General features: G+C 37.2%; 4 protein-coding genes across 7 annotated transcripts in view; 2 read left to right on the forward strand and 2 right to left on the reverse strand.

Annotated features, from left to right (window-relative positions):
• Positions 1 to 10396, forward strand: part of LOC148905737 (uncharacterized) — a 15856-nt gene extending 5460 nt beyond the window's left edge. The window contains exons 3-12 of the mRNA XM_089040620.1: positions 211 to 524; positions 1283 to 1424; positions 1671 to 1972; positions 2810 to 2951; positions 4277 to 4558; positions 4885 to 4955; positions 5233 to 5452; positions 6813 to 7115; positions 8849 to 9178; positions 9455 to 10396. Of these exons, the coding sequence (XP_088896746.1) occupies positions 211 to 524; positions 1283 to 1424; positions 1671 to 1972; positions 2810 to 2951; positions 4277 to 4558; positions 4885 to 4955; positions 5233 to 5452; positions 6813 to 7115; positions 8849 to 9178; positions 9455 to 9939 (2591 nt within the window). The 3' untranslated portion in view covers positions 9940 to 10396. The remainder of the gene's footprint in view (positions 1 to 210; positions 525 to 1282; positions 1425 to 1670; positions 1973 to 2809; positions 2952 to 4276; positions 4559 to 4884; positions 4956 to 5232; positions 5453 to 6812; positions 7116 to 8848; positions 9179 to 9454) is intronic.
• Positions 10397 to 14621: 4225 nt separating this feature from the next.
• LOC116296519 (uncharacterized) lies at positions 14622 to 18331 on the reverse strand. Of its 4 annotated transcripts, XM_089040440.1 has the most exons (4): positions 18220 to 18331; positions 17431 to 17640; positions 15592 to 17134; positions 14622 to 15506 (listed from the first exon to the last, which is right to left on the reverse strand). In XM_089040440.1, the coding sequence occupies exon 4, from the start codon at positions 15499 to 15501 to the stop codon at positions 14707 to 14709; it is 795 nt and encodes a 264-aa protein (XP_088896566.1). In that variant the 5' UTR covers positions 15502 to 15506; positions 15592 to 17134; positions 17431 to 17640; positions 18220 to 18331; the 3' UTR covers positions 14622 to 14706. The 4 variants fall into 4 exon arrangements, with proteins under 4 accessions (XP_088896566.1, XP_088896564.1, XP_088896567.1 ...); XM_089040438.1 differs by having other exon boundaries at positions 17431 to 18231; XM_089040441.1 differs by lacking the exon at positions 17431 to 17640 and having other exon boundaries at positions 14622 to 15673; positions 18220 to 18249.
• Positions 18277 to 27697, forward strand: part of LOC148905738 (uncharacterized) — a 28474-nt gene continuing 19053 nt past the window's right edge. Inside the window, exon 1 of the mRNA XM_089040435.1 lies at positions 18277 to 18411. The gene's annotated coding sequence lies outside the window, so the exon portion shown is untranslated. The remainder of the gene's footprint in view (positions 18412 to 27697) is intronic.
• On the reverse strand, positions 20179 to 24930 carry LOC148905739 (uncharacterized). The gene is made up of 3 exons (XM_089039783.1): positions 24716 to 24930; positions 22078 to 22234; positions 20179 to 20805 (listed from the first exon to the last, which is right to left on the reverse strand). Exons 1-3 carry the CDS (start codon positions 24858 to 24860, stop codon positions 20469 to 20471), a joined length of 639 nt encoding a protein of 212 aa, XP_088895909.1. The 5' UTR covers positions 24861 to 24930; the 3' UTR covers positions 20179 to 20468.

Here is a 27697-nt window from a genome sequence, read left to right on the forward strand (position 1 = left end):
ACGGCAGTATCTAACTTGCTAATAAAAATATTTTTTTTAATTTATTTCATATATTTTTTATGTAAAGTTGCTGTGTCCGACAGCAGTAAACCTTTGTCAAGCAGAGTAGCTCACTCTCGAGTCGAAAGTGATATTATGATCTTTTTTTTAAGATCAAATTTTGACACTATGTAAAAATAAGCATTTCAAATTTTTCATCCACGTTTACAGCTTGTTCAAGTCACAGCTTGGGCATACCAAGCCCTAAACGGGTTCTCACCACAGGATTTCAACAACATCATATTACAATAGCGAACACCAACCTTCTATGGGAAGACCTTGGCTCAGATTCAGCATGGGGGCCGGAAAAACAAAAAGGTGATGACTACCTCCAGATTGATGTTGGTGCTGTGTCGTACATGTGTTCTATAGCAAGCCAAGGCAATGGGAATAATAAATTACACGAGTGGGTCACGAAGTATGAGGTGTTGTATTCTACAACCAATAACCAGTATATAACAGACAGCGAGAATGGGACAGACAAGGTAAAATGCATTTTTTTAAATCTATTAAAAAACTTGAGCTGCTACGATATTTTATTTTGTTAGGTTTTTTAGCTTGTTTCAATAACCCTCACAATTTCCACTAAGACGTCTGCGTTTTAGGCTTCTTGCCAGTGAATGGCTCTTTCTTGGTGTTGCAAGGCACCTGAGGCTTGACGACAACAATACAATAGCCAAGGATATAATGAATTTAAAGCTAAACAATACCCTGCAAAAACAAATCCCTAAAGAAGAACAATAAATCTTGCTATACCAAGAAAGACCCTAGACTGATTCCATAAGTCTGTCCCAGATCGCTTTTTTTTCAATTTTTTTCAATTTTTTTTTTTTTTTTCCTTTTTTTTTTTTTTTTTTGTCGCTCATGGATCGTCGAGCCACCAACAGTAAAGAAGGAGCGCAAAGCCACGACTTATGTAATCAATATAGAAAGACCCTAATAAATAAAGTATTTATAACTCCGATCATTGAAAATTTATGGTTGAGCTCCTTTGGAGACACCGTGCAATAAACTGTTGCTTGAAATGTTGCATCCATCTGGTTTCATCAAGTGAAATTAAACTTCAGCGTGGCTGCAGTTGCGTGATTTTCTCAACCAATCAAAGTTCATTAGTTTTAGCTTTACCGTTTGCCAGAATTGATACGTTCATTGATATCAATTTCAAAAATTGCTTTGTTGCAACGGAAATGCGACGTGTGAAATGTAATTGTGGTGTCTCCGTTTTTCTCTATTTTTTTTCCAGGAATTTCCAGGAAATACAGATCAATCAACAATTGTTACCAATTCAATTAAGAATCCATTCAAAGCGAAGTTTATTCGTATTCTACCGAAGGACTTCAATAAATGGAAGAGTATAAGAGTTGATTTTAAAGGACTCTCAGCAGGTACAACAGACATCAATTTATTACTCTTGCCTTGCCTTGCCTTGCCTTGCCTTGCCTGCTTGCTGCCTTGCCTTGCCTTGCCTTGCCTTGCCTTGCCTTGCCTTGCCTTGCTGCCTTGCCTTGCCTGCCTTGCCTTGCCTTGCCTTGCCTTGCCTTGCCTTGCCTTGCCTTGCCTTGCCTTGCCTTGCCTTGCCTTGCCTTTCTTACCTCTAATGCAACATTTTTCTCTTTCGACAATAATCCCAGCCTGTGGCACATCATTGGGTCTCGAGAATTCCCACATACCGGACTCCTACATCACCTCCTCTTCCTCATTGGATAATTCCCATACTGCATCTCATGGTCGTCTGTACGGTAGCTCCTCATGGTGCAGCTCCTCTTCATCCAATACCGAGTACATCCAGGTCGATCTTGGAGAGGTCAAGACAGTAACAGGTATAGCAACACAAGGAGACAAAGATTTGGACAAGTGGGTAACGTTATACAAGATGGGCTACAGCTTTGATAGTACACATTGGGACGAGTACGAAGAAGGGAAACTTGTCAAGGTAAAAATGCTTTATGATCAAAGCAACTGATTTGTTTGACTTATGCGTGTGAATTTAAGCTAATTTTCACTAGCGCGGCAATCTTGGCTCTTTATATTATCCACCCAAATGCAAATAGTTATAGACCTAATTGAAAAAACGTTGTCGAGTTCAGAAAAGGTTATATCATCAAAGCTAATACCAAAGTAGATCATGGGAAGACAAACAATTATGCTAATTTTATGCGTATTGCAGTTTTCCCTTCTGGTGCACATTTTATACATCATAGCTTTGGCATGTTGTTAATCTAGGTCGACCGACTTTGCTCTACTGTGCATTTTTAGTTGTCTATATGCAAATACAATATACATTTCAGACTACTCAAAATCCTTGTCGGTCTTAGCTTCGATGATATGACCTTCTCGAACCCGACTACGTTTTTTCAATTAGGTGTATTTCAATCTTGACTGTATTATTATACCTCTGGGGTCTCGGCTTCGATTTCTGGACTTGACATCACAGAATGAGAAGAGGTTGTTAGGTCTCTTTCTTGATTCGAGGGTTTTTGTCTAAATTCTCCAGGTTTTTCTCCCTCCGCAAAAACCCAGTACGCTTAATTCCAATTTGAATCCAATTACATCAATACAGTTTTGCATCATCATGTGCGCACGCCCATAATACAGCTTGGGCTGCCTGTGGTTAGATGGCAGAACAATAAAATCCCTTTGCTCCTGGGAATTGAATTCTTTCGCATGTAAAACGATTGTATTGTTCCTGCCATCTAACATGGCTGCCGTCACGTGATGGTGCAAAACCTCTGTAATCCTAATGTCAGCTTCAAATCTCCTTCCTTCTTAGGTGTTCAATGGAAACAAAAATAGAACTGACGTCATACTTAACTGGCTAAGCCATCCAACAGCAGCTCGTTACGTCAAAATATTTCCTCAGAGCAGTAGCGGTGGAGTCTGTCTAAGACTCGACCTTTATGGATGCACCTTCTGTGAGTAAACACTAGAGTAGTTAAATCTTTCATTTACTACATATTGCAGCTCTATATACTAGATACTTAGTTAAATAAAGCTTTATTATTATTATTATTATTATTATTATTATCATTATTATCATTATTATTATTATTATGGCAAGTTTTATTTGTCTGTATATATCATGTTAACATTGACAAGCGGACTAAGTCTAGGCTGGTTAAGTTTATCATTTTTTACAATCCTTTCTTCAGTTGATGCATATTCATAGAACTTCTTGACTATATTAACGTTCTGGCTTAAAATCCATTTCTGGTATCGTTCTATAAGAAAGTTCACTTCCATGTCTGTATTTGTAATTGTTCTTTGGTCTTTTCTTAGCCGTTCGTGATGTCCTGCGAGAAAGTCAAACACTATGTTAATCTGATTTACACTTGAGCTTTTGCACTCTTTTATTATTATTATTATTATTATTATTACTATTACTATTATTATAAATAATAAGCTAAATAAAGGGCAGTGTGCAAGGGATTATGGTAGCTGTACTATATATATAACAGCCTATCGCTGGATTTTAATCAGTTGACAAAAGTCTTTGAATCTCATTACCTGCTCCAAATGGTTTTCAAACACTGATCACCGTGTGCTGTCAGCCAGAAAGAATTCTATTTGAAAACTTGTGATTCAGCTGATGAACATTTACGAAAGAAAGAATTTCTCTGTCGTACACGGTAATTAGCCTCGATTTCGTATGGAATAGTTATTCTAAACATTCATGCGTTCCATTGAAGGTTCGTGGAATTTTGTAGTGTTTTTGTATTGCCAAGGCGGTGCATTCCTTACTTTACCGTTGGTAGTTGTGAACATTTAATTGTACACTGAACACAGCGGTATTGACTAATTTGATATCGAATTTAATTCCAAGGGCTTTTGCCCGGAATAACCTCGTTTCCAAAGCACTTCAACTTATCTATATTTCTATATCTTCATGTATTTCATAAGTGCTACGCGCGGTCCACATATTCATGTATTTCATAAGTGCTACGCGTGGTCCACACATTCTCATCTTTGATAACATCTATTTCACCCCGGCCTGCTCTCAGTCTGACCTCTAGCTCAGCTGGTAGAGCATCGGTAGTACAATTTTCGAAGGTCGTGGGTTCGATTCCCAGCGAGGTCGGAAATTAATTTTTCCGAATTTAATTCCAAGGACGTTCGCCCGGAATAACCTCGTTCCCAAGCACTATAACTTATCTATATTTCTATAATTTGATATCGGTCTATTGCGCATGCGCATTCGAGTATAAAACACTTTGATCACATTTTAAAAACTTGGTTTTAGATACCCCTAAAAGTCCAAGTACTCCAGTCACTGCAGACAAGAGATCAGCCTCACTGAGTTGGACCAACATCCAAACTAACCAGGGGACTGCAGACTCGTTCTCGATAGTAGTGAGCGATACATATGGGACGAACCAGACAATAATTGTTCCAAACCAACCAACCTCAAAGAATATTACAAATTTAAAGCCTTATACAAACTATGAAGCTAAGATCATTGGTGTAAGGAACCACGGGCAACCTTTATGGCAAAGTACCTCAAGATTCCAAACGCTCATTGCAGGTTAGCTTGAGGGCCTCAAAGCCAGTATTTGACCCAACGTTTAACTAAGCTTTGACTCCAAATTTAGCCAACATTTGACCCAAAATTCGACCAAACATTTGAACCCAACATTTGAACTCAACATTTGACTCAACATTTGACCCAACATTTGAGCCCAACATGTGACCCAACATTTAAACCAACATTTGAATTAACATTCGAACCAGCATTTGAACGATCTTATAGTGAGTCATTAAACCGATGATGGACGATGGATATCGTTCGAAATATCTTACTCAAAAAACTTCTAGTCATTCTTTTCGTATATGAATTATTTTCTTTTTCAGAACCGGAGGCAAGTCCTACCATAGAGACGTTGACTGCACTATCATCACAAAGCATCAGAGTGACAATTAAGGTTAAAAAATAGTGATCATATCAAGATACTATACTATTTGGAGCGTTTGCCATTATACTGAAGCAAGGGCTCCAAGTATTACCAAATTTATTATAAAAACGAATTCTTAAAATTTAAAGAAAATAAATTTAAAAAGCTCTTTAATTCTCCAATGTCTATTTTGCAATAAAGTTTTGCTCTGCTCTGCTCTGCTCTGCTCTGCTCTGTTCTGACCTAGAATTGAAAAGTCGTTCCTTTTAGCCTGGTTCAATTTCCATTCCCAACTATTTTTTCTTAGCTCACGCAAACAGACGAGTTAAATGGGCCACTGGCGGGATACAGAATTTTGTATCGACCCGATGGAGGAGAAGAGAAGCAGACGGATGTAGGTATCGTTACTATGGTAACGTTGACGAACCTTAAAAAGTACACAGTGTACAGTATATCAGTGGCTGTAAAGAACACTATGTTTGTTGGTCCTGCTAGTGTCACAAAGCAGAAAAAAACACTAGAAGATGGTAAGAATCGAATCGAACTCGAGGCGTAGCCAAGAGTTTGTATATCGGATACAACACGGACACGAACACTAATACGAATATATTACTTGTCAAACGTCTAGGTTAGTTCCCTTGTGTTTCACTAAAATTTTCAAAATTAAAGAGGAATTTGGCCAAGAAAATCCACACAATTTTGCAGTTGTAAAGCACGCGGGGATATCGATCGGAAGAATACGAGAGAAGTGTTAGAAGAAGCAGCTCAATTTGGAGGACAAAACAAAACAATTTCAACCTCCTGAGAATTTGAACTTGTTATTGATCCTCCAAATTGAGCTGCTATCCTTCTGCTATCCAACGTAGTGCAAAGGTTCTATTGGCAGAACACAAAGAAGTGTTAGGAGAAGCACGACGCGTAGCGGAACACTTCTCGATTGTTCTGCCAATCTCCAAATGCTTCATATCTGCACACCGCACAGCACAGCAACCATTTTTTTATTTCTTTTAAGCAATACAAATTACAACAGCCGTTATTTTGGATGCGAATGGACGAATCAGTATACAGTGTGCTGTGTGGTCTCATAAAGCACGCGCTACCAACCAACCAGAACGCGAGATTTGTAACAGTTATTTTATGATGATTTGGAATCAAAACGTATATTGGGATCGTCATTGATTTTGCAATTCTTATGTATTTTGCATCAATGCTCCAGTTTCGAATTCTCTTTGCTCTGCCTTAGTCTCGGTTGTGTGCTCAATTCAACCAAAACCCATGGCATTTTAATCAACTCGTGTTGTTTCGTAGTAGGTACATTCTCTATAGCAGTTTTTGTATGACTGTGAAAAGCTCACGGCACGAACACGGTAGTGACACGGCAAGGGATACGCCAGACCAATCACATTGCACTGGAATTTATTTTCTATCCAATCAAATACCCGGAACATGGCATGAACACGGCGTGGACACGGTCACGCTAAGGTCACGGCAATGCCAGTCCAATCACATTGTGCGGGGAAACAAATCAGCCAATTAAAATTCTAGAAAGCATCACGGTCACGGCACGGCACGCTTACGGCATTGACCATTTCAAAGTCAAGCGATAACTGCTCTACTATACAATGGACCTTCATAAAAGAAAAGAATACTTTTGTACTGTGCAAAGGCGGACTTGAAATGGGAGAATTAAACTTGATGAAAAATATACTGCGCATGTCAGGGGATTTTCAAAGAAGTAAATCAGGAAAACTAGAGGATTTTTCTGAGTTCGATTACCAAAATGCATTGTGGTACAACTTGGGTGCAAACAACGGCAGAGTACTCGTGAAAACAAGATTCAAAACTGCATAACCTATGTTTGATAATATTTCTATCAATTTCTTTCAGTTCCTGAAATTGGTCCCGAAAACACACAAGCAAAGAAAGTAAATGCTACATCATGCCTCGTTACCTGGCAACCGTTAACAGACAAGCAAAGTAATGGCGTCATCACTAAATACGAGATCATCTGGCATCTTGATACAAACAGACCTCAATCAAATGCTTTTTGTCAAAAATTCTTAACAGCTTCGACAAAGGAATCCAAGTTTATGATAGATAAGCTCAAGCCAAATGAAAAATACACTGTTCTTGTTAGAGGATATACAAGTGTTGGACCAGGACCGAACAGCACTGTTAGCTTTTTAACAAGTGAGTGCGCATGCGTGCAGAATGCGTTGCATCATGGCCCTGCTTAAGGAAATGCTTTAGTACATACAGTCAATTCAAAAAATGTTGTCGTCGACCAATTCAAGCCTACGCGACTGGACCGAAAGGAAATATGGGTAGTAATCATTGAAGCCGAGATGACTCCATAATTTTATCTGACTAGTTATGCCTGGTTTACAGCACGAACCTTCTTAGGCGAGCGGGAAGTGTTGAAGGAGACGTTTTTTTAATGCTTTCATATTTTCGAAACTGAATCATAACTACTTTGTTTTTCTTTCCCTAAACCCAAAGACATGCATTTGATGGATTGTTTCTCGCCATTATTATCTTATTACTAGCGGGAACAATTAATTCAGAACGAATATTTAACCGCTTCAGTGATTTTTACCCATATTCCTTTCGGTCCAGTCGCGTAGGCTTGAGCTGGTCGATGACAACGTTTTTTGAATTGACTGTATAAAGTGTTGTTTTTGCATCATGAAACGTGATAGGAAACCTTAATGGACCCTTTGTTAAAATTGTTTTGAACGCGAGGCTAACAAAGAAATCACATTTTTTTTCGATGGAATTGGCAGTATCATTTTTTTTCGTATTTCCATGTTAGCCTCGCATCCACGATACGTTTGAGAAGGGTCCATTGTAGTGTTAATTTTTCAAATTTAGTATTTCATTTTTTGATGCATAAAATTTCAACTGACTGATGAAGCGTTACTTAAAACACCCACATAATATACATAAACACACCTTTCCCAAATTCGCTTGACTGATCACAAAACAATGGTTTCAGATCGATGTTGGACTTGATGAATAAAAGAATCAAGTCTCGATTTCAAACCAATGTTTCGTGGTCATCCAAGCGAATTCGGAAATGTCTATTCATTCGACTTCTAAGTTCTACCTTTAAAGTGCAAATGAACCCTTCGACAATACTTTCAGTACTGGTTCTACCTGAAGTAAATAGTTGATTGGGAAAATATTTCTTGATTTGAGTGATGCGTCTCTAAGTTATGAAGGTTTATACTTCCAATATGTTAATGATGGTGACGTCAGGTAAGGTATTTGAGTGTTTTTGTTGTAACTAGTAATACTAAATGCTGGCCATTTTGAAAATAAAAATTTAAAATAGCTTTCATGTAAACCATGAGTAAAATAATGATGCTTTTTAAATACTGTATCTATGAACCAGTTCGATTTTGTATATTTTATTAAGCCTTAATAGACGTCACACTCATTAGCATATTGGAAGTATAAACCCTCATAACTTAGAAACGCATCACTCAAATCAAGAAATATTTTACCATTCAACTATTTACTTCATGTAGAATCAGTACTGAATGTACTAGGTCTATGGAAAGTTGAATAACCTTAGTTTAAAGTAGCAAACTTTCGCAAATTACTTTAAATAACTAGAGCAGTTTTCGTATGACTGTGAAAAGCTCAGTGCCTTATGCGTGCCTTACCGTGCCGCGATGTTTTCTAGAACTTTTAATTGTCCTATTGTTTTCTCGCGCAATCTGATTGGCCTGGTAATTGCGTGACCTTTGCGTGACCGTGTCCGCACCATATTGGTGCCGTGTTTCGGGTATTTGATTGGACGCAGGGTTAATTCTCGCGCAAAATAATTGGTCTGGCGTATGCTTGAGAAAATTGGTTAAGTCTATTTTAGCTGACTTGAGCTGACCTATTCCAACAACTTATATTTTTCTTCGTTTAAGATACGAGTAAAACAAAATCTTCCACTTCGTCTTTGTGCACTTCAGAAGGTAACGCCATAACACTTGGCTGCCTGACAAGTAACGAACAGACAGGCTCAGTAAGATTTACTTGGACAAAAAACGATGTAGTGGTTGATGATGATTCTGCTTCAAAGATCGAAGGAAATAAACTAGTTTTGAAATCTGTGAAGGATGAAGACTTTGGCACCTATGTGTGCAATGCTACTAATAGTGAGGGGACTGTTACTTTCACGACGAGCAGATATGAAGTGAAGGAATGTTCTGCCACAGGTGACCCAAGGCAGCAAGAAACAAACCCAACAATGAATGGTAATGAGATTCAGGATTTTATTCGTAAAATACACCTCATAACCTCGGGCGTTATGTTTTGGCATTTCAAACCACTTGTCGTTATTTCAAGAATGAGATTCTTCGTTTGAGCTGTATCCATATTCGTGTGTCTTTTCGTGTGCAACCTTTAAACAAAGAAATGATACTCTAGGGAATGACATGTGGTCTGAAATGGGGAAACAGTATGCCCAAGGTAAAGGTGTGTATTGGAATAGATATATGAAATAATCGACCAATTCTTTCTTTTATCAACAGTAATGTATTTCATACTTCCTTTGCTATCGATTATCGTTGTTATGGTGATATGCATCGTATACCTGATTTTTCGATTACGAAAAAATAGAGAAAATAATGAAGGGCAAAACGTAATGGCTGACGGCAATGACAACCAAGCACTCGAGAGTGACGTCATCCAGTCAAGCAGTGGCGTCGTAACTAACCCTCTCAAACCATCAGAGCAAGTGATCCAAGATGAGAGTCAAAGTGTACAACATTACGCGCAATTAGGCCAAACGCCAGGCGGCACTAGTACTGTTTATGAGACGTTAGACGACGCTGCGAGGGCAGCGAAAGAGGAAGCGAATAAGGAAACAAAAACGACAGAGTACATGGAGCTGAAAACCATGAAACAGCCTGCGTATGAATCATTACATCGCGGTGAAGAAAGCCAAGCTCCTGCCCAACACTATGAAAAAATACCAGGGTATGAGAATCTGGCAAAGAAAAGCAGCTACGCTTAGAGCGCGTTGTTAATTGTCGATCGAAACCTAGCTGTTCAAAAGTATTCTGTCTTTTTCCATAAAAACGTAGTGGTTCGAAGAAATATGATTATAGACTGCGTTGCTTGGTGGTCAGCGGTGTTTCGACTCTCTCTTCTCAACTCCGCAAACCGCCAAGAAACGCGGGCTAACTGAAATGAAGTGTAATCCTAGACGTCTTAGTTTTCGGTTTTCGACTCTAAAAAAGTGAAATACAAGATACTTTGGACCGGGCTACGAGTAGGAAACCTACGGATGACGTCAAACGCAAAAATGCGCATCTGCTTTAAGCTAATTTGCATTATTTTAAAAATAGTTTCACGCCGTTCATTAATCTGTTTTCAGTGAAAAATGTATTACAAGAAACGTGAAAACAGTTTAGTATTTTTTTTTACCGTATAAAAATATCAAGCGATATTACACAGATTTTCAGATTTTATGCATTGTGCTCACTATTTTGCCTCTTTGATAGCGAGTGAACCTACATAACTATTCTTCGATTGCACGTTACGTCATCGCGGCCTCCAACGCCACAAACAATGGCCGCAATGCTTTTGTCTTTTAACTCTCTTGGGAATGCTTGCAACCCATCAGTTATCTGTAAAGGTAAGGGCGGATCCAGGAGGGGGGGGGGGGGGGGGGGCAAAGGGGGCGTAAAGTTGCCCATCAGCAGGGGAAAAAAAAAAACAAAACTGAAGAATTAGATGCTTTTTTTATTTGTTTTGCGTTGTGCTGACGGAAGAAAATCAAAAAGCCACCCCCCCCCCCCCCCCACCACCTAAAATTTTGGCTGGATCCGCCCTTGAAAGGTCACAACAGAGAATATTGAATTATAATAAATTTTTATTCTTTTGCTGACAATAATTATACTAAAACAAATCGGGGAATTCGGTTTTCGCACGATATCATATATTATCAACATAGCCTCGGTTTGATAATTCACAGTATCAAACTCAACCTCACTCCATAATTAAATGCCGCGCCAAAAAAAAAAAAAAAAAGAATCTTTTTATTAAACGAATAACAAAGTGTTATGCAAAGATTCTTAAATGCTTCTTATTTACTATTTTTTCGAGAACGAAAGTTGCTACGTTGATACAGCCATGCATTTGAAATTGACATTTATATAATTCTCTCAGAGAGCCGGCTTTTTACAAATATATTTTTAAGTCGCATACCATAAAATATCCCATAATGCACTTGTATTTTCGAGTATACACAGGAGTCTTCACTGGCACGCGAGGGAGTATACAAGAAAACACAAACAAAAAGTGGAATATTGGTGCGCTAAAAGAAAGCATTGGATATAAATCTTTTCCCAAGCCATTGAAAATACGCCTAGACCGCAAAGCCAGATTGCAAGGAATCAGTTGAAATACACTCACCAATACGTCTGAAATAAAAATAGACACGGCTGCCGTTTTGGTTGAAATCCAAGAGACTTATGACAAATCTTTTTTTCAACTCAACCAAGATGGCGGCTATGAAAACAGACAATAAATATACCGCGCGCCTACTTTCCTGCATTCTTATTGGCTGTTTAATCATGGATCTTAAAATCCATGGCAGTATTTACAGTGGTGTGGGATGCAAATGATTATTCAGGCTTTATTCGAACAAAATGATATATAATATAAGGCATTTTTTGCCGAATTTGTTTTGAAGAAATAGTCATGAAAATGACTTGTATGAGTTGAATTGCGAGGTCAAATAAAGGCTTTTCAGATAAAGTGCAAAGGTCAAGTATTAGTGTGGAAGAAACTATCTAACGTTGGGATACTTTTGAAATAAGCTAGACGAGCGTGAAGGAAAAGAGGGACGGGAGGAGAGGGAGAGGGAGAGGGACTAATATGTGCCATGTGCATCGTCGTGTCACCTAATCATTGTTGAGTTTTTATCTGCTTTATCTTTGCTAATTTTCGCCCCTTTTGCGTACCGCTTTGTTTTGTGCTCTATTTATTAATTTAGTGTTTCATATGTGTGTATTTATTTCTTTTTATTTCTTTTATGTAAGAACTGCTAGCGCGTAATGGACCACAGGAAGCCCAATCTGAAGTTAAGACGCAGACAAATGGATTGAGATCGCATACGGAACCAAATATTGAGATCGCATAAGGAACCAAATGAAAACGCAGAGCAATTTTTAAAATTCAGTTAAGATTTTTTGGACTTCCAATTGATTTATTATCTACTTTATTATCTTCCCATACATTCTTTGTATTTCATGCACAACATATATATTTATGGGTTCCCTGTGCAGTCGAAAGGGATGGCAACTTAGCTTTAAGAACGAAGCAAATAGCAAAGATGGCGTACAGAACTGCATTCAAACCCTTTCATAAAACGAAGTACTGCACTAAAACAGAGCAAAGCAGGTCCATTAAAAACAGGCAAGGACAAACAGTGAGATGATCAACAATGACTTACCAAGTTTTAAATGATTTTGGAACCATTTAAGAAGACATTTTAAGCAATTTGAATTAAGGGAAACTTTAACTTTCGGAACTTTTGAAAGATGTACTGAGCTACAAATAATTGTACGACTTCTACGTTGCTACGTAAAAGAATCACGAATCACGCTAGGGCAAGATGAGGTATGTAAGAGTGGTTTGGGAGATTGAACAATAATATTATCAAGAGTTAAGACAAAGTTTAATTAAATCCCAAAGTTCAATTTAAATTTTCGACAACTTATTTCTATTTCTGGATCCAACCTCTTCATTATTAATTATAATCTCATGTCATTTAATTTCTTTTGATCCGATGACTCTCTCAATTTTCTTTTAATTTAATTCTTTGTATACACTTATTTCAATAAAGTTAGTGACTAAATAACCTAGAAAGCTGAGATCACCGAGGATCATGGGAAACTTTTAATATGAAGCAAGTCAAGCTTTTGATACAATTTGCAGCTTGAGGATGCTCAGAAGAGGTGAGACTGTAACTGGTAAAAGATCTAAAATCCATCAACAGTTATTAAAGCGGTTGAAACATGTAAAATGTAATTACCCATAATCCTTGTTGGTCTCAGCTTTTCAGGCGACAAACTTTATTGAAATAAGTGTATATTTGTTTAAGATTAAGTCATTATTGCCGGGGCTTGAGAACATACCTGATTATTTAGTCATTTTAGATAGAAGATTCATATGAGTTAAGATCCTCACACCACACCCAACGAAGAACCCGTAAGATGGCGTGTTACAACTATTTATGACTGACGTATTTCTTTTTTATAGAAGGAAAAAAACTAGCGCGAAAAAATGATTCCCTATTTTGTCACACATTCACTTACACCAGAGAATATTCTCTTGCTTACACACACCCCTATGTGCACGACTCTCAACTCATTATTTACAACATTCAACTCTCACATGTTGATTGTTATAGAAGGTGGAAAACCAGTAAACACGGAGAAAATCATCGTGGCAAGGAAAACAATACATCTACCAAACTCAAATCAAAACTCAATGCTAAGAAAACTAAAGAGATGTGGATTTTTTTCAAGAAGAAAACAACATATTGAAGAAACGTATGTATTACTTACTCTATTCACAATTGAGATTGATTATTCTATACCTTCAGAACTGTAAAACAATAGAGACTTTTAGCATCAAGCTTACTGCTAACCGCCAACGTGTATCCGCTAGGGATCAGGTCAAGAAACACGCCCGCTATTCAATATGGCGGCTTTTCCAGCGACAACTCCGTTATAACGCCTTGCTATATGTCGAAAATCTTGACGAAAAACGCCTGACGTCGAACTGCAGTTTGAGCGGTTTGCAGTACGTAGCAAGAAAGTCGTGCTAGAGGTCTCTAATTACACCAGTTTTACTATTAACTCTTATTAGCTATTTTGTATTCATTTTTTATTTTATAAATGACAACTTTCCTTCGACTAGGTTTACTTTATCTAGAAGTATTAATCTAGTGTGGCGCATAGCAACGGTAACTAAGATTAAGTCAGAGCCACAAATTATAATATTATGCAATGTCCTTATCATACAGAGGGCGTTTTTTTCCTTTATCTTATTTCAAATTAATAACATTCTCATACCAAAATAATTGGAATTGGTACCTTAATCGTCGATGTATAATGGGATTCTATTTTTCACTTTATATGTAGAAAAACATGTTTATATATATGTAAGATAATAATTTGGGAAAAGAAAGCTTTTTTTTTTTTTTTGAAAGAGATATTTTTCTGATCACAAAATTTGTTGCAAGTATGTCAGTCATTACTAAGAAAATTCAATTACATTGATGCTCTTCATTCATAGACCTATAATCGTTAAACAACAGAAATTTTGTAGGACAACTTCTTAAATTCATAGCATCGATAAATAATAAAAGTGATTTCAACTTAATTATGAATAATCACAAATAAATAGACCAGTTTTTAAATTTCAGGACAAATAGAGGATATTACATGGGCGCGCGGAGATACGAAATTTATCTTCGAGTGTTGAAAAGATCTCTCAACGAGTGAGAGATTTTCAACACGAGAAGAAAAATTTCGTATCTCCAAGCGCCAATGCAATGTTCTGTTTATTATATAATTATCCATAAAATCAACTTAACAAGCTTTTTTTTATTATAAAAAGGTTTTATTTATAAACTAATAGCTTAAATACACATGGTAACGACATTTTCACATGTGAAAATAATGTTATTTTCACATATGAAAATATCAGATCTTCGAAAAGGAGAAATATAGGTATTTTATGGATAATTATATGATAATAAGTTGTATTAACGAGTAACCATTGATAAGAACATTGAATTACCGCTTTTTCGTTTCGCTTCAAATCCTTTCACAAGAGTTGTACCAGGCTTTTTTTGTCTGCTATTTTGGCAAGTGCTTTTATTTGAATCGGAGTTAAAAATCCGTCGGTTGCTTTTCGAATTATCGGGTTCTTTCTGCTGTACTTGATGTTTGTTCTGGAAGGAGTTTTTCTTGCTTTGAGTAGCAATAGCAATGCTTGGACTTTTTGGAGGAACGGATGGAATTTCGGCTTTGCGATACTGAAATATCTGACTATGAATCGAATTAGATGGTATTTCTATATCAAAAGCTGTGAGTTCGCTATCTTCGGGAATATCACAAAGTCTACGGCTAGAGTTTATGGGACTCGATGAAGAGGCGCAAGCAACATCGACTGCATCAAATGTGAAGATATTACAGCTACTTGACTCGCTCGATGAAAATGGAGAAATCTCGGTTGTTTTCTTTGGTGTGGTGATCAGTTGGTTTGTGCAACAGAATGGAGATACCAGCCCATCGTCGACCATAAATGGCGAAAAACAGACTGGTGATAAGAGGAATGATGGAGAAAATGTCAAACAAGGTCGGCAAGAAATCTTTAGTGCCGTCTTCCAAACCCATTCTTTTATATCTGGCTTGTTTTTGAAAGCATCAGGATCGAGTTCGCATTCACTGCATTGTGAAGGAGGAACTATTTGGAGGTCGCATTCCAAGGACTTTGGAGTGGCGTTTCGTAGTCTTCGACGAAATAACGACTGATCGTCTACCGAGCCAATTTCCATGGCACCTTGAAAAGTCAGGGATTAACAAATTAGATGAACTGTACAACAGTGTTCGTTTCATGGCCTGATAAAGAAATCAGACAGCGTTACCATAGTAACTTTCGTGTTAGCTAGAACGTCATTCAGATTTCGAGGCTTCGTCTGACGTCGATAGGTGCACCTTAAAAAACAACTACAGTTCAAAGGTGACAAAAGGAAAATTGTTTTTGGATTAATTAATTAACTAATTAGCTGGAAAGTAGTACTAATATTACCCTTAACACTTTAATAGTTAAGTATTAAGAATGAATTAAGAACAAAAGAAGACAAATATGGCAAAAACGGGTTTTTGATTTGGAGAATTTATTGGAAAATGAGCTTAAGCTAATTTTGGGCGTCGGCCTAAAGATTTGAGGTGGGGCCTTTGAGGGGGGGATAAGCAAGCTACTGCGTATGTCTAATCCAATCATTAGGGACCCACGCAGCTGTATCACATGCAATAATTATTGCCATTATTATGAAATAATATTTATTATAGTTAATAATATTCATCGATGTTAATTAATAATAATTTAATATATTTATTAAAAATTGTTTATTATATCGTATTTATAGCATTTTAAAAATAAATCGACTTTGTATTTCCCTGAAGAAAATAGTGTGAAAATTGGTACTGAGTGCACTGGGTTTTGCGGAAGGAGGTAATACAAAGAGCCCGAAGAAAACCCTTAAATTTCTTGGTTTTCAACTACTTCATCATAGATTTTAAAAGCTTAAATTTTAATGAAATATAAGTTTCATAATCTTGTAAAGCGGACAAAACTACATATTCTGGCCAAATTTCGAGGCTGTTAAGCATTTCGTTGCGGAACTATAGGCGAGTAAACATGACGCAATTTGTGGTTAAAATGTATGGAGCGGCCATTTTGGTGTTCCAAGTTGGTACACCATCATGGCGGACGAAATTTCAAAGGCTTAAGATGATGGAATATTTAATATGTTTGACTATATTTCACTTAAATATGCTTTAAACAGTTATTTAAAACGTGTCTAAGGGAAAATCTTTCAACTATATTTTGATCGCTATTTAGATAGACGTGACGGTATTGCGTGACACAAACTCAACCTCCATAACTCGGGAACCAAACATCGAAATGACTCGGAATTTTTTCTTGTGACTTATAACACTAATTTCTAAAACATACTTGCGAAATGCCTTTGTACGATCTATGATTTAGATTTTGATGAAGTCATGTGAAAACCGACAATTCCATTTTACATTTCCGTTCAGTGAACCACGAATGAAAGATCGAAGTCGAGGCTGGAGTTTCCGCGCATGACAAAACTATAGTTTAAAATGCGCGGAAACTCGACTTAGAACTATTATTCGTGGTTACTGAACGAAACTGTAGGAGTATTTTCAAAAATAAACAGTTGGAAGCAAAAAAAATTGCAAATTCGATGGCAGATTCACTGGGCATCATTCGTATAAGAAAAGGGTAGCGATAGTTGGAATACACAAATATTGGATCTGTTGCAGACGGCACGATTTGAGGAATGTGGAATTTCTTGAATGTTCCATGTGTGTTTTTGACTGCTGTTGATGTTATGGGTCCGAACACTGCGATCACTCCTTCAGACACGAGGTGGTTTGCTATAAAAAGAAAGTCATATGATTAGGTTTACATTGCATTTTATTTTTGAAGAAATGCTTTACTTTCCATTCCATACTTCATCTGTTCAATACTCCATTTTACAGTTTCATTTATTCTCGACTTTCACATCCCCATAATGCCTTGCGTCTTTGGGGGGTAACCAATCAAAAACTTGTCCCAAATTGAAAGGTTTCTTAATTGAATTTATACTATTCCTGCTTTTATCTGTACAATACTGATTATCAGTTCATTCCAAGTTATTTTTGTATCTTAGGCCGTTAAAAAATACACTCACCATAATTTCGAAGAAAGACTATATCCAAATCTGCATTTACGATACGAAGACTTCCGGCGTGACCTCGGGTCGGTTGCCGAAGGAAATCCGTTGAACTGGTGTACAATGAGCTCCAAGTATGGGTCAGAACAAGCGAGGTAGTATGTGAATACAGGCACATTTCATGGCTTAAAGACACGAAGACTAGTCTCTAATGCGACTTTCTCGGTTCTGTAGGGATGTGAGAGAAGGGTTATGACTAAAATTTGGCGCTAGAAAGGAAATTCGAAGACGTACGAGGTTTCAAAGACTCTTGATGGCTCGCTTTTGGATCCCGAGTCTCCAACCTTCTCTTATTTCTTACTTGTGGGGAAAAAAATCCTTAAAACGGGCTAAATCCAAAAAATAACCACACAGAGCGAAAGAAGTGCTATTTCTCAATGATCGGGTAAAATTTCGAGACTTTATTTCACGTTTCAATAATTTTATTGAAATTTTTGATGAATCCCCATACATTTTCTTATAACATGACACCACCGAAACCAAGCTTGGGCTACCTGTGCCATTGCATGAGAAAAATAATTGGGGTCGGTAGGTCGGATTATTATTTTTTTACTGATACAAGTTCAATGGAAATTAGCTTACTGGGAACCCTGTGGTGCATTTGGGAATTTAAAAAATATTAGAGGCAACAAAATTAGGGTCGGTCTCGCTACAGGAAACAAACTTTTTTTTTGGCCTTACATAACATAATGGTTAAATAAAAGAAGAAAAAATAAAAATAATGTTATGTCATTTTGATAATCTTACTTTAGGTCAAATGGTTTAGTGATTGATTCTGGTGCCACCCAGACAAGTGCTGTCCCTGTTCATGATGGATATGTCTTACAACAAGGCATCGTCAAGTCTCCTTTAGCAGGGGATTTCATCACTGCACAGTGCGGACAGATGTTTGAAGAAACTAATGTTGAGATTGTTCCACCCTACCTGATAGCTAGTAAGGTAAGTAACTTACTACTACTCTCTCTCTTTTTTTTACATATCAGACCTTAAATATCTCTAATCTTTGAGATACCCTTGCCGTGACTTAGATCAGCCCAGAGGTTGTTTCAGGGTTCAATCTGTGAGTTAGCCCTGCCCCGACTTTGATCAGCCCAGAGGTTGTTTCAGGGTTCTATCTGTGAGTTAGCCATGCCCTGACTTAGATCACCCCAGAGGTTGTTTCAGGGTTCGATCTGTGAGTTAGCCATTCTCTGACTTAGATCAGCCCAGAGGTTGTTTCAGGGTTCAATCTGTGAGTTAGCCATGCCCTGACTTAGATCAGCCCAGAGGTTGTTTCAGGGTTTATTTCTCAATTGACACGGTTTTCTTTGTTATTCACAAGGCTTTATTTTTGTTATAACCCTCATTATAAATGCGAGGTCAATATATAGTTATGGGAAAAAAAAAAAAAAAAAAAAAAAAAAATCGACAACATTTGGTAAAGTTTTACCGAGGCGAGTGCCTCGGTTCGCTTCATACTGGCTACGGCCCTGGAACCCTGAAACAACCCTCTGGGCTGATCTCAGTCAGGGCACGGCTAACCGACAAATCGACTCTTGAAACAACCTCTGGACTGATCTAAGTCAAGGCACGGCTAACTCACAGATCGAGTCCTGAAACAACCTCTGGGCTGATCTAAGTAAGGGCATGGCTAACTCACAGATCGAATCCTGAAACAACATCGTCTGATCTAGTCAGGGCAGGGCTAATTCACAGACCGAATAACCCTGAAACAACCTCTTAGCTGATCAAATACAGGGCATGGCTAATTCACTAGAACCATGAAGGCGTGCATGGCTGTCTCAAAAACAGAATTGGATAGTGAGTTAGGCTTTACGGAGGAAGGGGGGAGGGGGAGGGAGGGGTGGGGGAGGGGAGGGATTGGAAATGAACCGTTGTGAACACTGAAAAAAAACCCATTCAAATCAATGGAAAGACCTATTAACAAGTCCTGATGCAAGTCCCAGAGAGGAGAGGCGAGTGCACTACCCAATTAATTCTTTGAACCCATGTGAAAACTTTGTGTGCTTGTGTGGCAAAACAATAGCTTTGTTCTATTGAGTTTCCAAACCATTCCACTCCATTAACTATGGAAAGTATAATAATAATTGATCGTGAAGTGAAGTTCGATTATTATTTGCATATCAAACGCGGATGTCGCAGTGAGGCGGAGTGGCAATCAATAGATCAAAATATCAGACCAGAAGTATTTGAGAAAAAATTCTTACAATAAGCCTTTTCATAGTTTAAGAATCGATTCCACTGCGCATGCAATTTCATCCCGAATTTCTCACCTTCTTTTGACTAAACCTTCTTTTGTTATTAATTAAGTCCTTGTCCAAGAAGACTTGAAAGTCTAACCATTTGCAGATGTAATTAAAAAGGCAGCACCGTCTCCTTAGTTATTTCAAGACCCTGAGTGTTGGTCTGGCCGAGGCTTGATGAGATGATGCTGATGATGATGATGATGATGATGATGATGATGATGATGATGACGATGATGATGATGATGGAGAGTTCTTATAATAAAGAAATAGAAAACGCGCCCGCCTGCTGCGTGTGTGAAGTTATAAAGCACGCGGGGGTTGGCAGAATGCTAGAAAAGTGTTAGGAGAAGCACGACGCGTAGCGAGGTGTTTGTCGACACTTCCGTGAGTGTTCTGCCAATTCCCAAGTACTTTATGACTCCACGCATCAAAGTAAGCAAGTTTTTTTTCTTCTATAAAATTACAAATTGCAATATACTTTATTTTGTATAAAAATGACAAATCGATCATTTATAATAGCAGTTATTGAATGAATCTTCATTTCACATTGTTGAGGCTTACTGCGCGCACTCTACTCTGTTTGATCATGTTTAATTTTTCTTGTCTTTTTCAAAAAAACTTTAAAAAAAGGCATAGAGCGCGTGCAGTTGGCGCGTGCAGAAGAACAAACGATGGCAAATGTGATTCTAATAATAGCATCGCACAGGTACCTATGGTGGCTACAAGCATGAATACCAGAGATCCCTTCTCTTAGTTCATTTTTTCTCGTTGGAACTTACCTGGGTCGTTGTATGGTGATAAAATATATTCCACATCGAAATCTCGTTTAGTGTTGATGATAGTAGTAGCAAGTGCTTTTGCAGCGTCAATAAAACTTCTCATGCTTCCAGTGTCATCAATGACAAAGATCAGAGTCACATCTCCTTTAACACTTATGACTTTATCGAATACTTTCCCTCCAAGCTCTTTCTTCACGGATTCAAGAAACATCTCGGCTCCTGTGAGTAAACTTCGCTTACGGCCTGGCGCAGAGGGCGTTAGTTTCATTGATGTGTACAGTCCAGATCCAAGAGAATCCAATGTAAATCTTTAAAGAGAAAAAAATCACAATTTAGCTTTTAATAATCCATTTAATTAAAAACAAATGAGTGAATAATCAACTTTTAAATTCAATTTAAAATAATTAATTTTTGTGTTTTACTCGCTAGTTTTAATTTGTGATTCCAAGTTTCAGTACGTAACATTTTACCAATGGTGCAGGTTTTTGAATATCTTAAAGTGCTACTACGACGAAAATCGCTCAAACTTGGATTCAGCTGAATCTTCTTAAGAATACTCTTTAAAGGTCCAATAATCACTGTATGAAGTGTTTTCTCGATATTCAGGACGAAAGTATGATATTTTTACGATTATTTTTTGGAGTCTGTGACGTCATAGACTCAACATCGAACATTGCTACATACATTTCTTTGTAGTTTATGATCAAAATATCAGTAGTAAAGGGAGAAAGAAATACCCAAACACCCCAAAATATAAATTATAGTCACAAGTAATGTGAAATAAGCACATTAGCCACCCTTTGGGCTTCATAGGAATAAAATAAATTAAGGATTTATATACAAAGAAATATATGTAGCAATGTTCGATGTTGAGTGTATGACGTCACAGACTCCAAAAAATAATCGCAAAAATATCATACTTTCGTACTGAATATCGAGAAAACACTTCATACAGTGATTATTGGACCTTTAAAGAGTATTTTTAGGAAGTTTCAGCTGAATCCAAGTTTGAGCGATTTTCGTCGTAGTAGCACTTTAAACACATATACATTTATATTTTGTAAAATATTTTAAAATGTTAAAATAATTCACTTCCGAGATATGCTTCGCTTGTCACACACAAAGATTTTAGGACAAGGCTACATGTTAAATTTAATTAATTCTTTTCTCCTTTCACGAACCACTGAGTATTACACGCGAAGCCTCGCATTGGAACCTTTGTGCGTGACAAGAGAAGTACATTTGGGTAGCATGGGTGGCGTTCGCGGCTAACGCGTCGTCTTTCACCGCTGTGAGTCCAACGGGTCGGGTCGCTGGTTCGAGCTCTGCGGTCGCCACATGTGAATTGAGTTTGTTTGATGTGTTGTTCCGCTCCTGTGCTACGAGGGTTTTCTCCGTGTTCTCCGGTTTCCTCCCTCCGTAAAAATCAACATGTGAGTTGAGCGTTGTGTGCATAGAATATTAAATGTAGTGGTAGTGCGAGTGAGCGAAAAGTGTCCCCAATTAGTGCGAAAGCGCTAGAACGACTAGACACGTAAATAAAGTGATTTATTTATTTTATTTCGGAAGTAGGCTATTACCTTTTGCTGTTGTATTTGCTCGCCAGTTCGATGTTTTTCTTGATCCTGTCTATACGAGCTTTGCTTGGGCGATAGCGTTGAGATTTTGCAGCAAACACTGATTTCTCAAGTTCTCCGATAACACCCATGAGCTTGTTCGATGGAGTGCATTTTCCAGCTAATGGAATTGGAAAACATAATTCACGTTAGCTTTTGCGTAATGTTTTCCCTTTTGATACCATGTGTCATTCTCTGGAGTATCATTTCTTTGTTTATCGGTTGCATATGAGAAGACCCATGAATATTTGATACCAACTCAAACACAGAATATTCTTCGAGTTCTCAAGACAATGATATGCATGGCAGACAAGACAAGGTTTCCATTTTTTCCCTATATTTCTCTTTATCTTTTGCAAACCTCCGTCAACAAAGACATCAGGTTCTTTTATTAATCTAAGAATTTGAGATTTTTGCGTTTATTTTTCGTCTAACTTCTGTTTGCAGACCTCCTCACCAAAGTTAGTTATCAGATCTTTTATTTATCAACTTAAAGTTTCCCATTCTTTTCAAGAATTCTGAATAGCTTTTTTTACATGTATTTTCCTGTTTGCAAACCTTTTAAACGAAAACAAATATTATAGTCTTTATCCATTTACTCGTTACTTGATAATTTATACCAGCTACTTGATATATTTAGTTTCAATTTTCCCCCACTAATTAAACAAAAAAGCTTTTATTTCAACGTCTTACGTTTCCATGAAACTTGGCCGAGAAAGACTCTTCGGCTAGAGCAGAGAACCTGTAAACAACATGCTCAACTGAGTATAACAGTGTCCTATACTGTCCTGTTGCTGAACGTATTAAGTTTAAAATAATTCGACTAGCATTTAAAGCACTTCATGGTCTTTCTTCTGTTTACCTCAAGGAACTCATCACCGTTCACAAATCTGCTAGAAATCTTCGCTCGTCTTCTCACTTGTTGCTGTCTTCAAAATCTTATAATCTCAAGTCCTATGGTCTACGTTCTTTCTCAGTTGCTGCTCCGCTCCTCTGGAACTCTCTACCTTCTTCAATTAGAAATATTTCCAGTATCTTTATTTAAATCTAAACTCAAGACTCATTTATTTAAGTTAGCTTTTTCTTTATAATCATATTATCTATCTTATTTATTTATTCCTTTAACGTTATGTTATTAAGTGCTTAGAACAGACTTGTATAAGCGATATATAAGCCATATACATTATTTCGAATTTATCGTCAAGAAAGTCGTTTTACGAGACGAGAATTATACAAAGTGAAATCAAACGGCTTATTTCTGGCACTTTCTCAAGGCGATGCATGTCTTTATCACAAATCAAAAGTCAAAGATCAAAAACCAGTTTTAACTCAATTCTTGGAAGTGGCCTAGTATTGTACAATGGGAGCTAAAGTATACGCTGAAAGTTGTCTCTACCGGTCGTTGTATAAAAGACTGGTTTCAGCTAGCTACACAAGGAAGTAGTTACCAGAGCAGAGTGTAATTTAAAGTGCACTGAAGTGGTATAGTCTAGTGTTTTACAATTGGAGTTTAAGTATTATTATCTGAAAGTTTTTTTTCCCGCTCAGCTGTTGCATTATAGAGTTCCAGCTAAAATCTACCGTGTTAAAGCGCTTTGATGGAAATATTCCATTTTGTTTTAGCTTAAGTCTTTGTCAACCCCCTTAAGCAATTGAACCAGTTTATTGAATCTAATTTATTTTTAAAATCGAAAGTATTATGAAAAATAATAAAGTTACGCTCTGAAAACCTTTAGATTTTGTAAACTTTCAAGCTTTTCTTCGCCTTTCTTTCGACTGAGTAAAAAGAGCAAAAGAAAAGAAATTTCTACAACATGAAAAAATTAAGACAATTTTGCTGATTTTTTGCAAGACATGTTGGCGTGGCAGTACCTGATTGGATATCAAGCACACAAAACTGTCACGTGGGTTCAAAGAAATGGGTAGTGCACTCGCCTCTCCTCTCTGGGACTTGCATCAGGACTTGTTAATAGGTCTTTCCATTGATTTGAATGGTTCTTTTTTTCAGTGTTCACAACGGTTCATTTCCAATTCCTTCCCCCCCCCCCCCCCCCCCCCTTCGCAAAACCTAACTCACTATCCAATTCGGTTTTTTAGTCAGCCATGCACGCCCTCGTGGTTCGTGGTTCTATTGAATTAGCCATGCCCTGTATTTGATCAGCCCAGAGGTTGTTTCAGGGTTCAATCTGTGAGTTAGTCATGCCCTGACTTAGATCAGCCCAGAGGTTGTTTCAGGGTTCGATCTGTGAGTTAGCCGTGCCCTGTATTTGATCAGCCCAGAGGTTGTTTCAGGGTTTGATCTGTGAGTTAGCCATGCCCTTACTTAGATCAGCCCAGAGGTTGTTTCAGGAGTCGATTTGTCGGTTAGCCGTGCCCTGACTTAGATCAGACCAGAGGTTGTTTCAGGGTTAGCCGTGCCCTGACTAGATCAGCCCAGAAGTAGTTTAGGGTTCAATCTGTGAGTTAGCCGTGCCCTGACTAGATCAGTCCAGAATTAGGTTTGGGTTCAATCTGTGACTTAGCCATGCTATGACTTATTTAGATCATCCCAGAGGTTGTTTAAAGGTTCGATAAAACTGACGTTAAGAAAGATTTAAAATACCTTTTGGAGGGCTGCCACAGGCGTAAGACATCATTGCCGAACGAACCTCATTCATATCGCTTGTATAATCCTTTGCTGCTAAAGCAAATGTTGCGATAAAAAGAGAAATGGCAAAGAACCGAAGACATGCTCCATGGACCTTCATAACAAAACTTAGAACTAAGATTGCAAAGCCGTGTGCATCAAGTGAAAACCTCACTTAAAGTGACCAAGACAGGAAGACGAATACATTTATTTAACATTGATAATTTTGAATGACACGTTGAAGTATATGAAAAATAAACACATTTATTCTCGCCAAACAGGCAGTCACTCAGTTTGATTGATAGACGAGAACGTTTTTTCTTTCTTTTTATATTTCAGACAAAATGTCGACAACACCGTTTTTAGAGACCTAATATGGTGACCCAATATTCTAATGATATTAAATTGTAGAACCAGGATCCCTATCCGGGCCAACATTAGGACAATACTAAACGAAGTGCTTTATTTATCCTATATAGATTAGAATGAATGAGAAAATAATATAATTATATTTACAAAAGAATTATTGGTATGGGACTATCTAGAATAACTATAGCGAGCTAAATGAGCTAGGCAACACTACTTAGTCGATTACAAAATATGTGTGGGGAAAAAGACTAGAACATTTAACAATTGTTTGCGTGAAGGGGAAGTGATTACCCGTGGAATAGGTTGCTATCAATAGACGTCACTTCCGGTAATAGCTCTTTTTTAATGGCTTGTAGAATCCTGGAGGTTGTTTTGATCTCTTGTTTTCTGGTTTGATGTCGTGAAAATAGTCAAATACAATAGTTTGAGGACTTATTTTGATATGTTTTGACTTAGCATCCGCTAGTTGCCCCCCAGTCAACCGCTTGTTTGCCCCCCAGTCAACTCCAAAAAGTCACGTGATTGATAGTAAGCAATATTTGCCCAGCCGTGAGTCTTCGAACGGTGAGGTAAATATTCACCATAATTCACTGAGCCTGAGGGGAATAATCGTTTCAGTACCATTTTAGATTTGAATGTCAGAGAAAAGACGAAATATATCTAGAATAAACAACGTTTTAGTGTTACATTCACTCTTGCAAACTCTGGGAAACCTAGCACCGCTCGAGCGTTGATTATCAGTGATCGCTCGACCAATCACAGTCTAAAATTATACTTAAAGTGCTTATAAGCCTTGCACAATATTTTCAGAATTGATTCTTTAAATAGTGAATAGTTGATTGTGAAAATAATTCGTCATTGAATGTCGGGTCTTTGAGATACGAAGGTTTATATTACCAATATAATAATGACTATGACGTAACATAAGGAATTTGAGTTATTTTGTGGCAATTTTTAATATTGAACGCTGGACATTTTTTGAAAACAAATTTGTAAGAACCTTTACGTGAGTCACGAGTAAAAGGGTGATGCTTTTAAAATATTGTATTCCAGAATGAGTGCAGTGATGTATATTAAATGGTCCCTTATGTTATGTCATAGTCATAAACATAATTAGAATATAAACCTTCGTATCTCAAAGACCCGACATTCAAATGACGAATTATTTTCACAATCAACTATTCACTATTTAAAGAATCAATTCTGAAAATATTGTGTAAAGGCTTATAAGCACTTAAATGAAATTATAATATCGTTAAGGATCTATCTAGATTTACATGATTACTAATAGTAAACGCTTGTCGTCCAAGAGCGTAGAGCTCTTTCAAAATACGAACATGCAATTACATAACTATATTTGTATTTATTATCTTATTATATATATACTATTCCATATAAAAACAACATAATCCAATCAGAATTCGAGTTTTGAATCGGTTATTATTTTGAATCGTGAGCCTTTGTAGTCTCAGAAAGAATAATAGATTTTAAATTTTTGAATAATGAAACGGTTCATAAAATCAAAGAGGGTAAGTTTGAGTTTGACTGTGAGCTCAGCTGTTTTAAGTTATCGTCAATTTAGTTCCAAATAACCTCACCTTTGTATTTAAGTTAAACTGACCATTATTCTTTTTGATTTTAGAAAGACACAATAATTACTTACTTATATATATTTTTTGTTAATATGAAAACTAATTAAAAATAGACGGCCTTTAATTGACAAACACCATCGCAGGCTAGTTAGCAAATATTTTAAAATAAACTTTTCATCTTTCCCTAGCAATTTTGATATTAGCCCCGTCCACACGTACCCAAAAATTTTTGCATTCGCTTTTTTTTTTTTTTTTTTTTTTTTTTTTTTTTTTGCGGATACGAAAATGTCCGCGTCCACACGCGCAGCGTATTCTGATCGTTTTCGAATCGTTTTCACTGTCCACACGTATCCGGAAATTTCTAGATCCGCCCTGATGCACGCTAGTGCCTAGTCCATTTGACGGATAGGTTTTCTTATTGAGCATGCGAAAAATCTTGGTAACGTCATCGTATTCGAAAATTTGCGGATACGACCGTCCACACTCATTCTTATTCGGAGCGTATTCGAAAATTTCCACTCTGGAGACCGTTTTCGAAATTTCCAGATACAGATACACAAATTTCCGGATACGTGTTGGCGGGGCCTTAGGGAATATAGAAGTTTTTTTCCCTAAAAAATCGTTCTAAAATGTATGTTCTATAATTAGTATTAATCGTTTATTGAAAAGAAAATTGCTCTTTTTGATGCTTTCTTATTTATCATCTAGTAGGGCAATTTTCTTTTCAATAGACGATTAATAAACGTAACTGTATTTGCGCGGAAATATTTATTCGCATGGTTTTTGGTCATAGAATGAAAGTTTTCACTTTCAAATGTTCATACATGAAAATAATAAGGAAATGCTTATTTTTAGCCATACTTGCTTTGGTTCATTGTGCACGGTCAGTATCAAGTGATGTTACGATTCAACATCAAAAGCAAAACAATAGCTTTGTTCTATTGAGTTACCAAACCATTCCACTCCATTAACTATGGATAGTATAATGGTAATTGAT

The sequence above is a fragment of the Actinia tenebrosa genome, unplaced genomic scaffold (genome assembly GCF_029948245.1).
Source record: "Actinia tenebrosa isolate PJP-AT-01 unplaced genomic scaffold, QUT_ActTen_1.0 PGA_scaffold7__59_contigs__length_16204524, whole genome shotgun sequence".
Taxonomy (NCBI): Eukaryota; Metazoa; Cnidaria; class Anthozoa; order Actiniaria; family Actiniidae; genus Actinia; species Actinia tenebrosa.

What these genes read in the sequence shown, in the direction of transcription:
- LOC148905739 (XM_089039783.1), bottom strand. Translation starts at nt 24,860, where the DNA reads ATGAAGGTCCATGGAGCATGTCTTCGGTTCTTTGCCATTTCTCTTTTT. An exon ending in CTGTGGCAGCCCTCCAAAAG is followed by an intron (nt 22,235 to 24,715) that starts GTATTTTAAATC and finishes CAATTCCATTAG; the next exon opens with CTGGAAAATGCACTCCATCG. An exon ending in AGCAAATACAACAGCAAAAG is followed by an intron (nt 20,806 to 22,077) that starts GTAATAGCCTAC and finishes TTCTCTTTAAAG; the next exon opens with ATTTACATTGGATTCTCTTG.
- LOC116296519 (XM_089040440.1), bottom strand. Translation starts at nt 15,501, where the DNA reads ATGGAAATTGGCTCGGTAGACGATCAGTCGTTATTTCGTCGAAGACTA.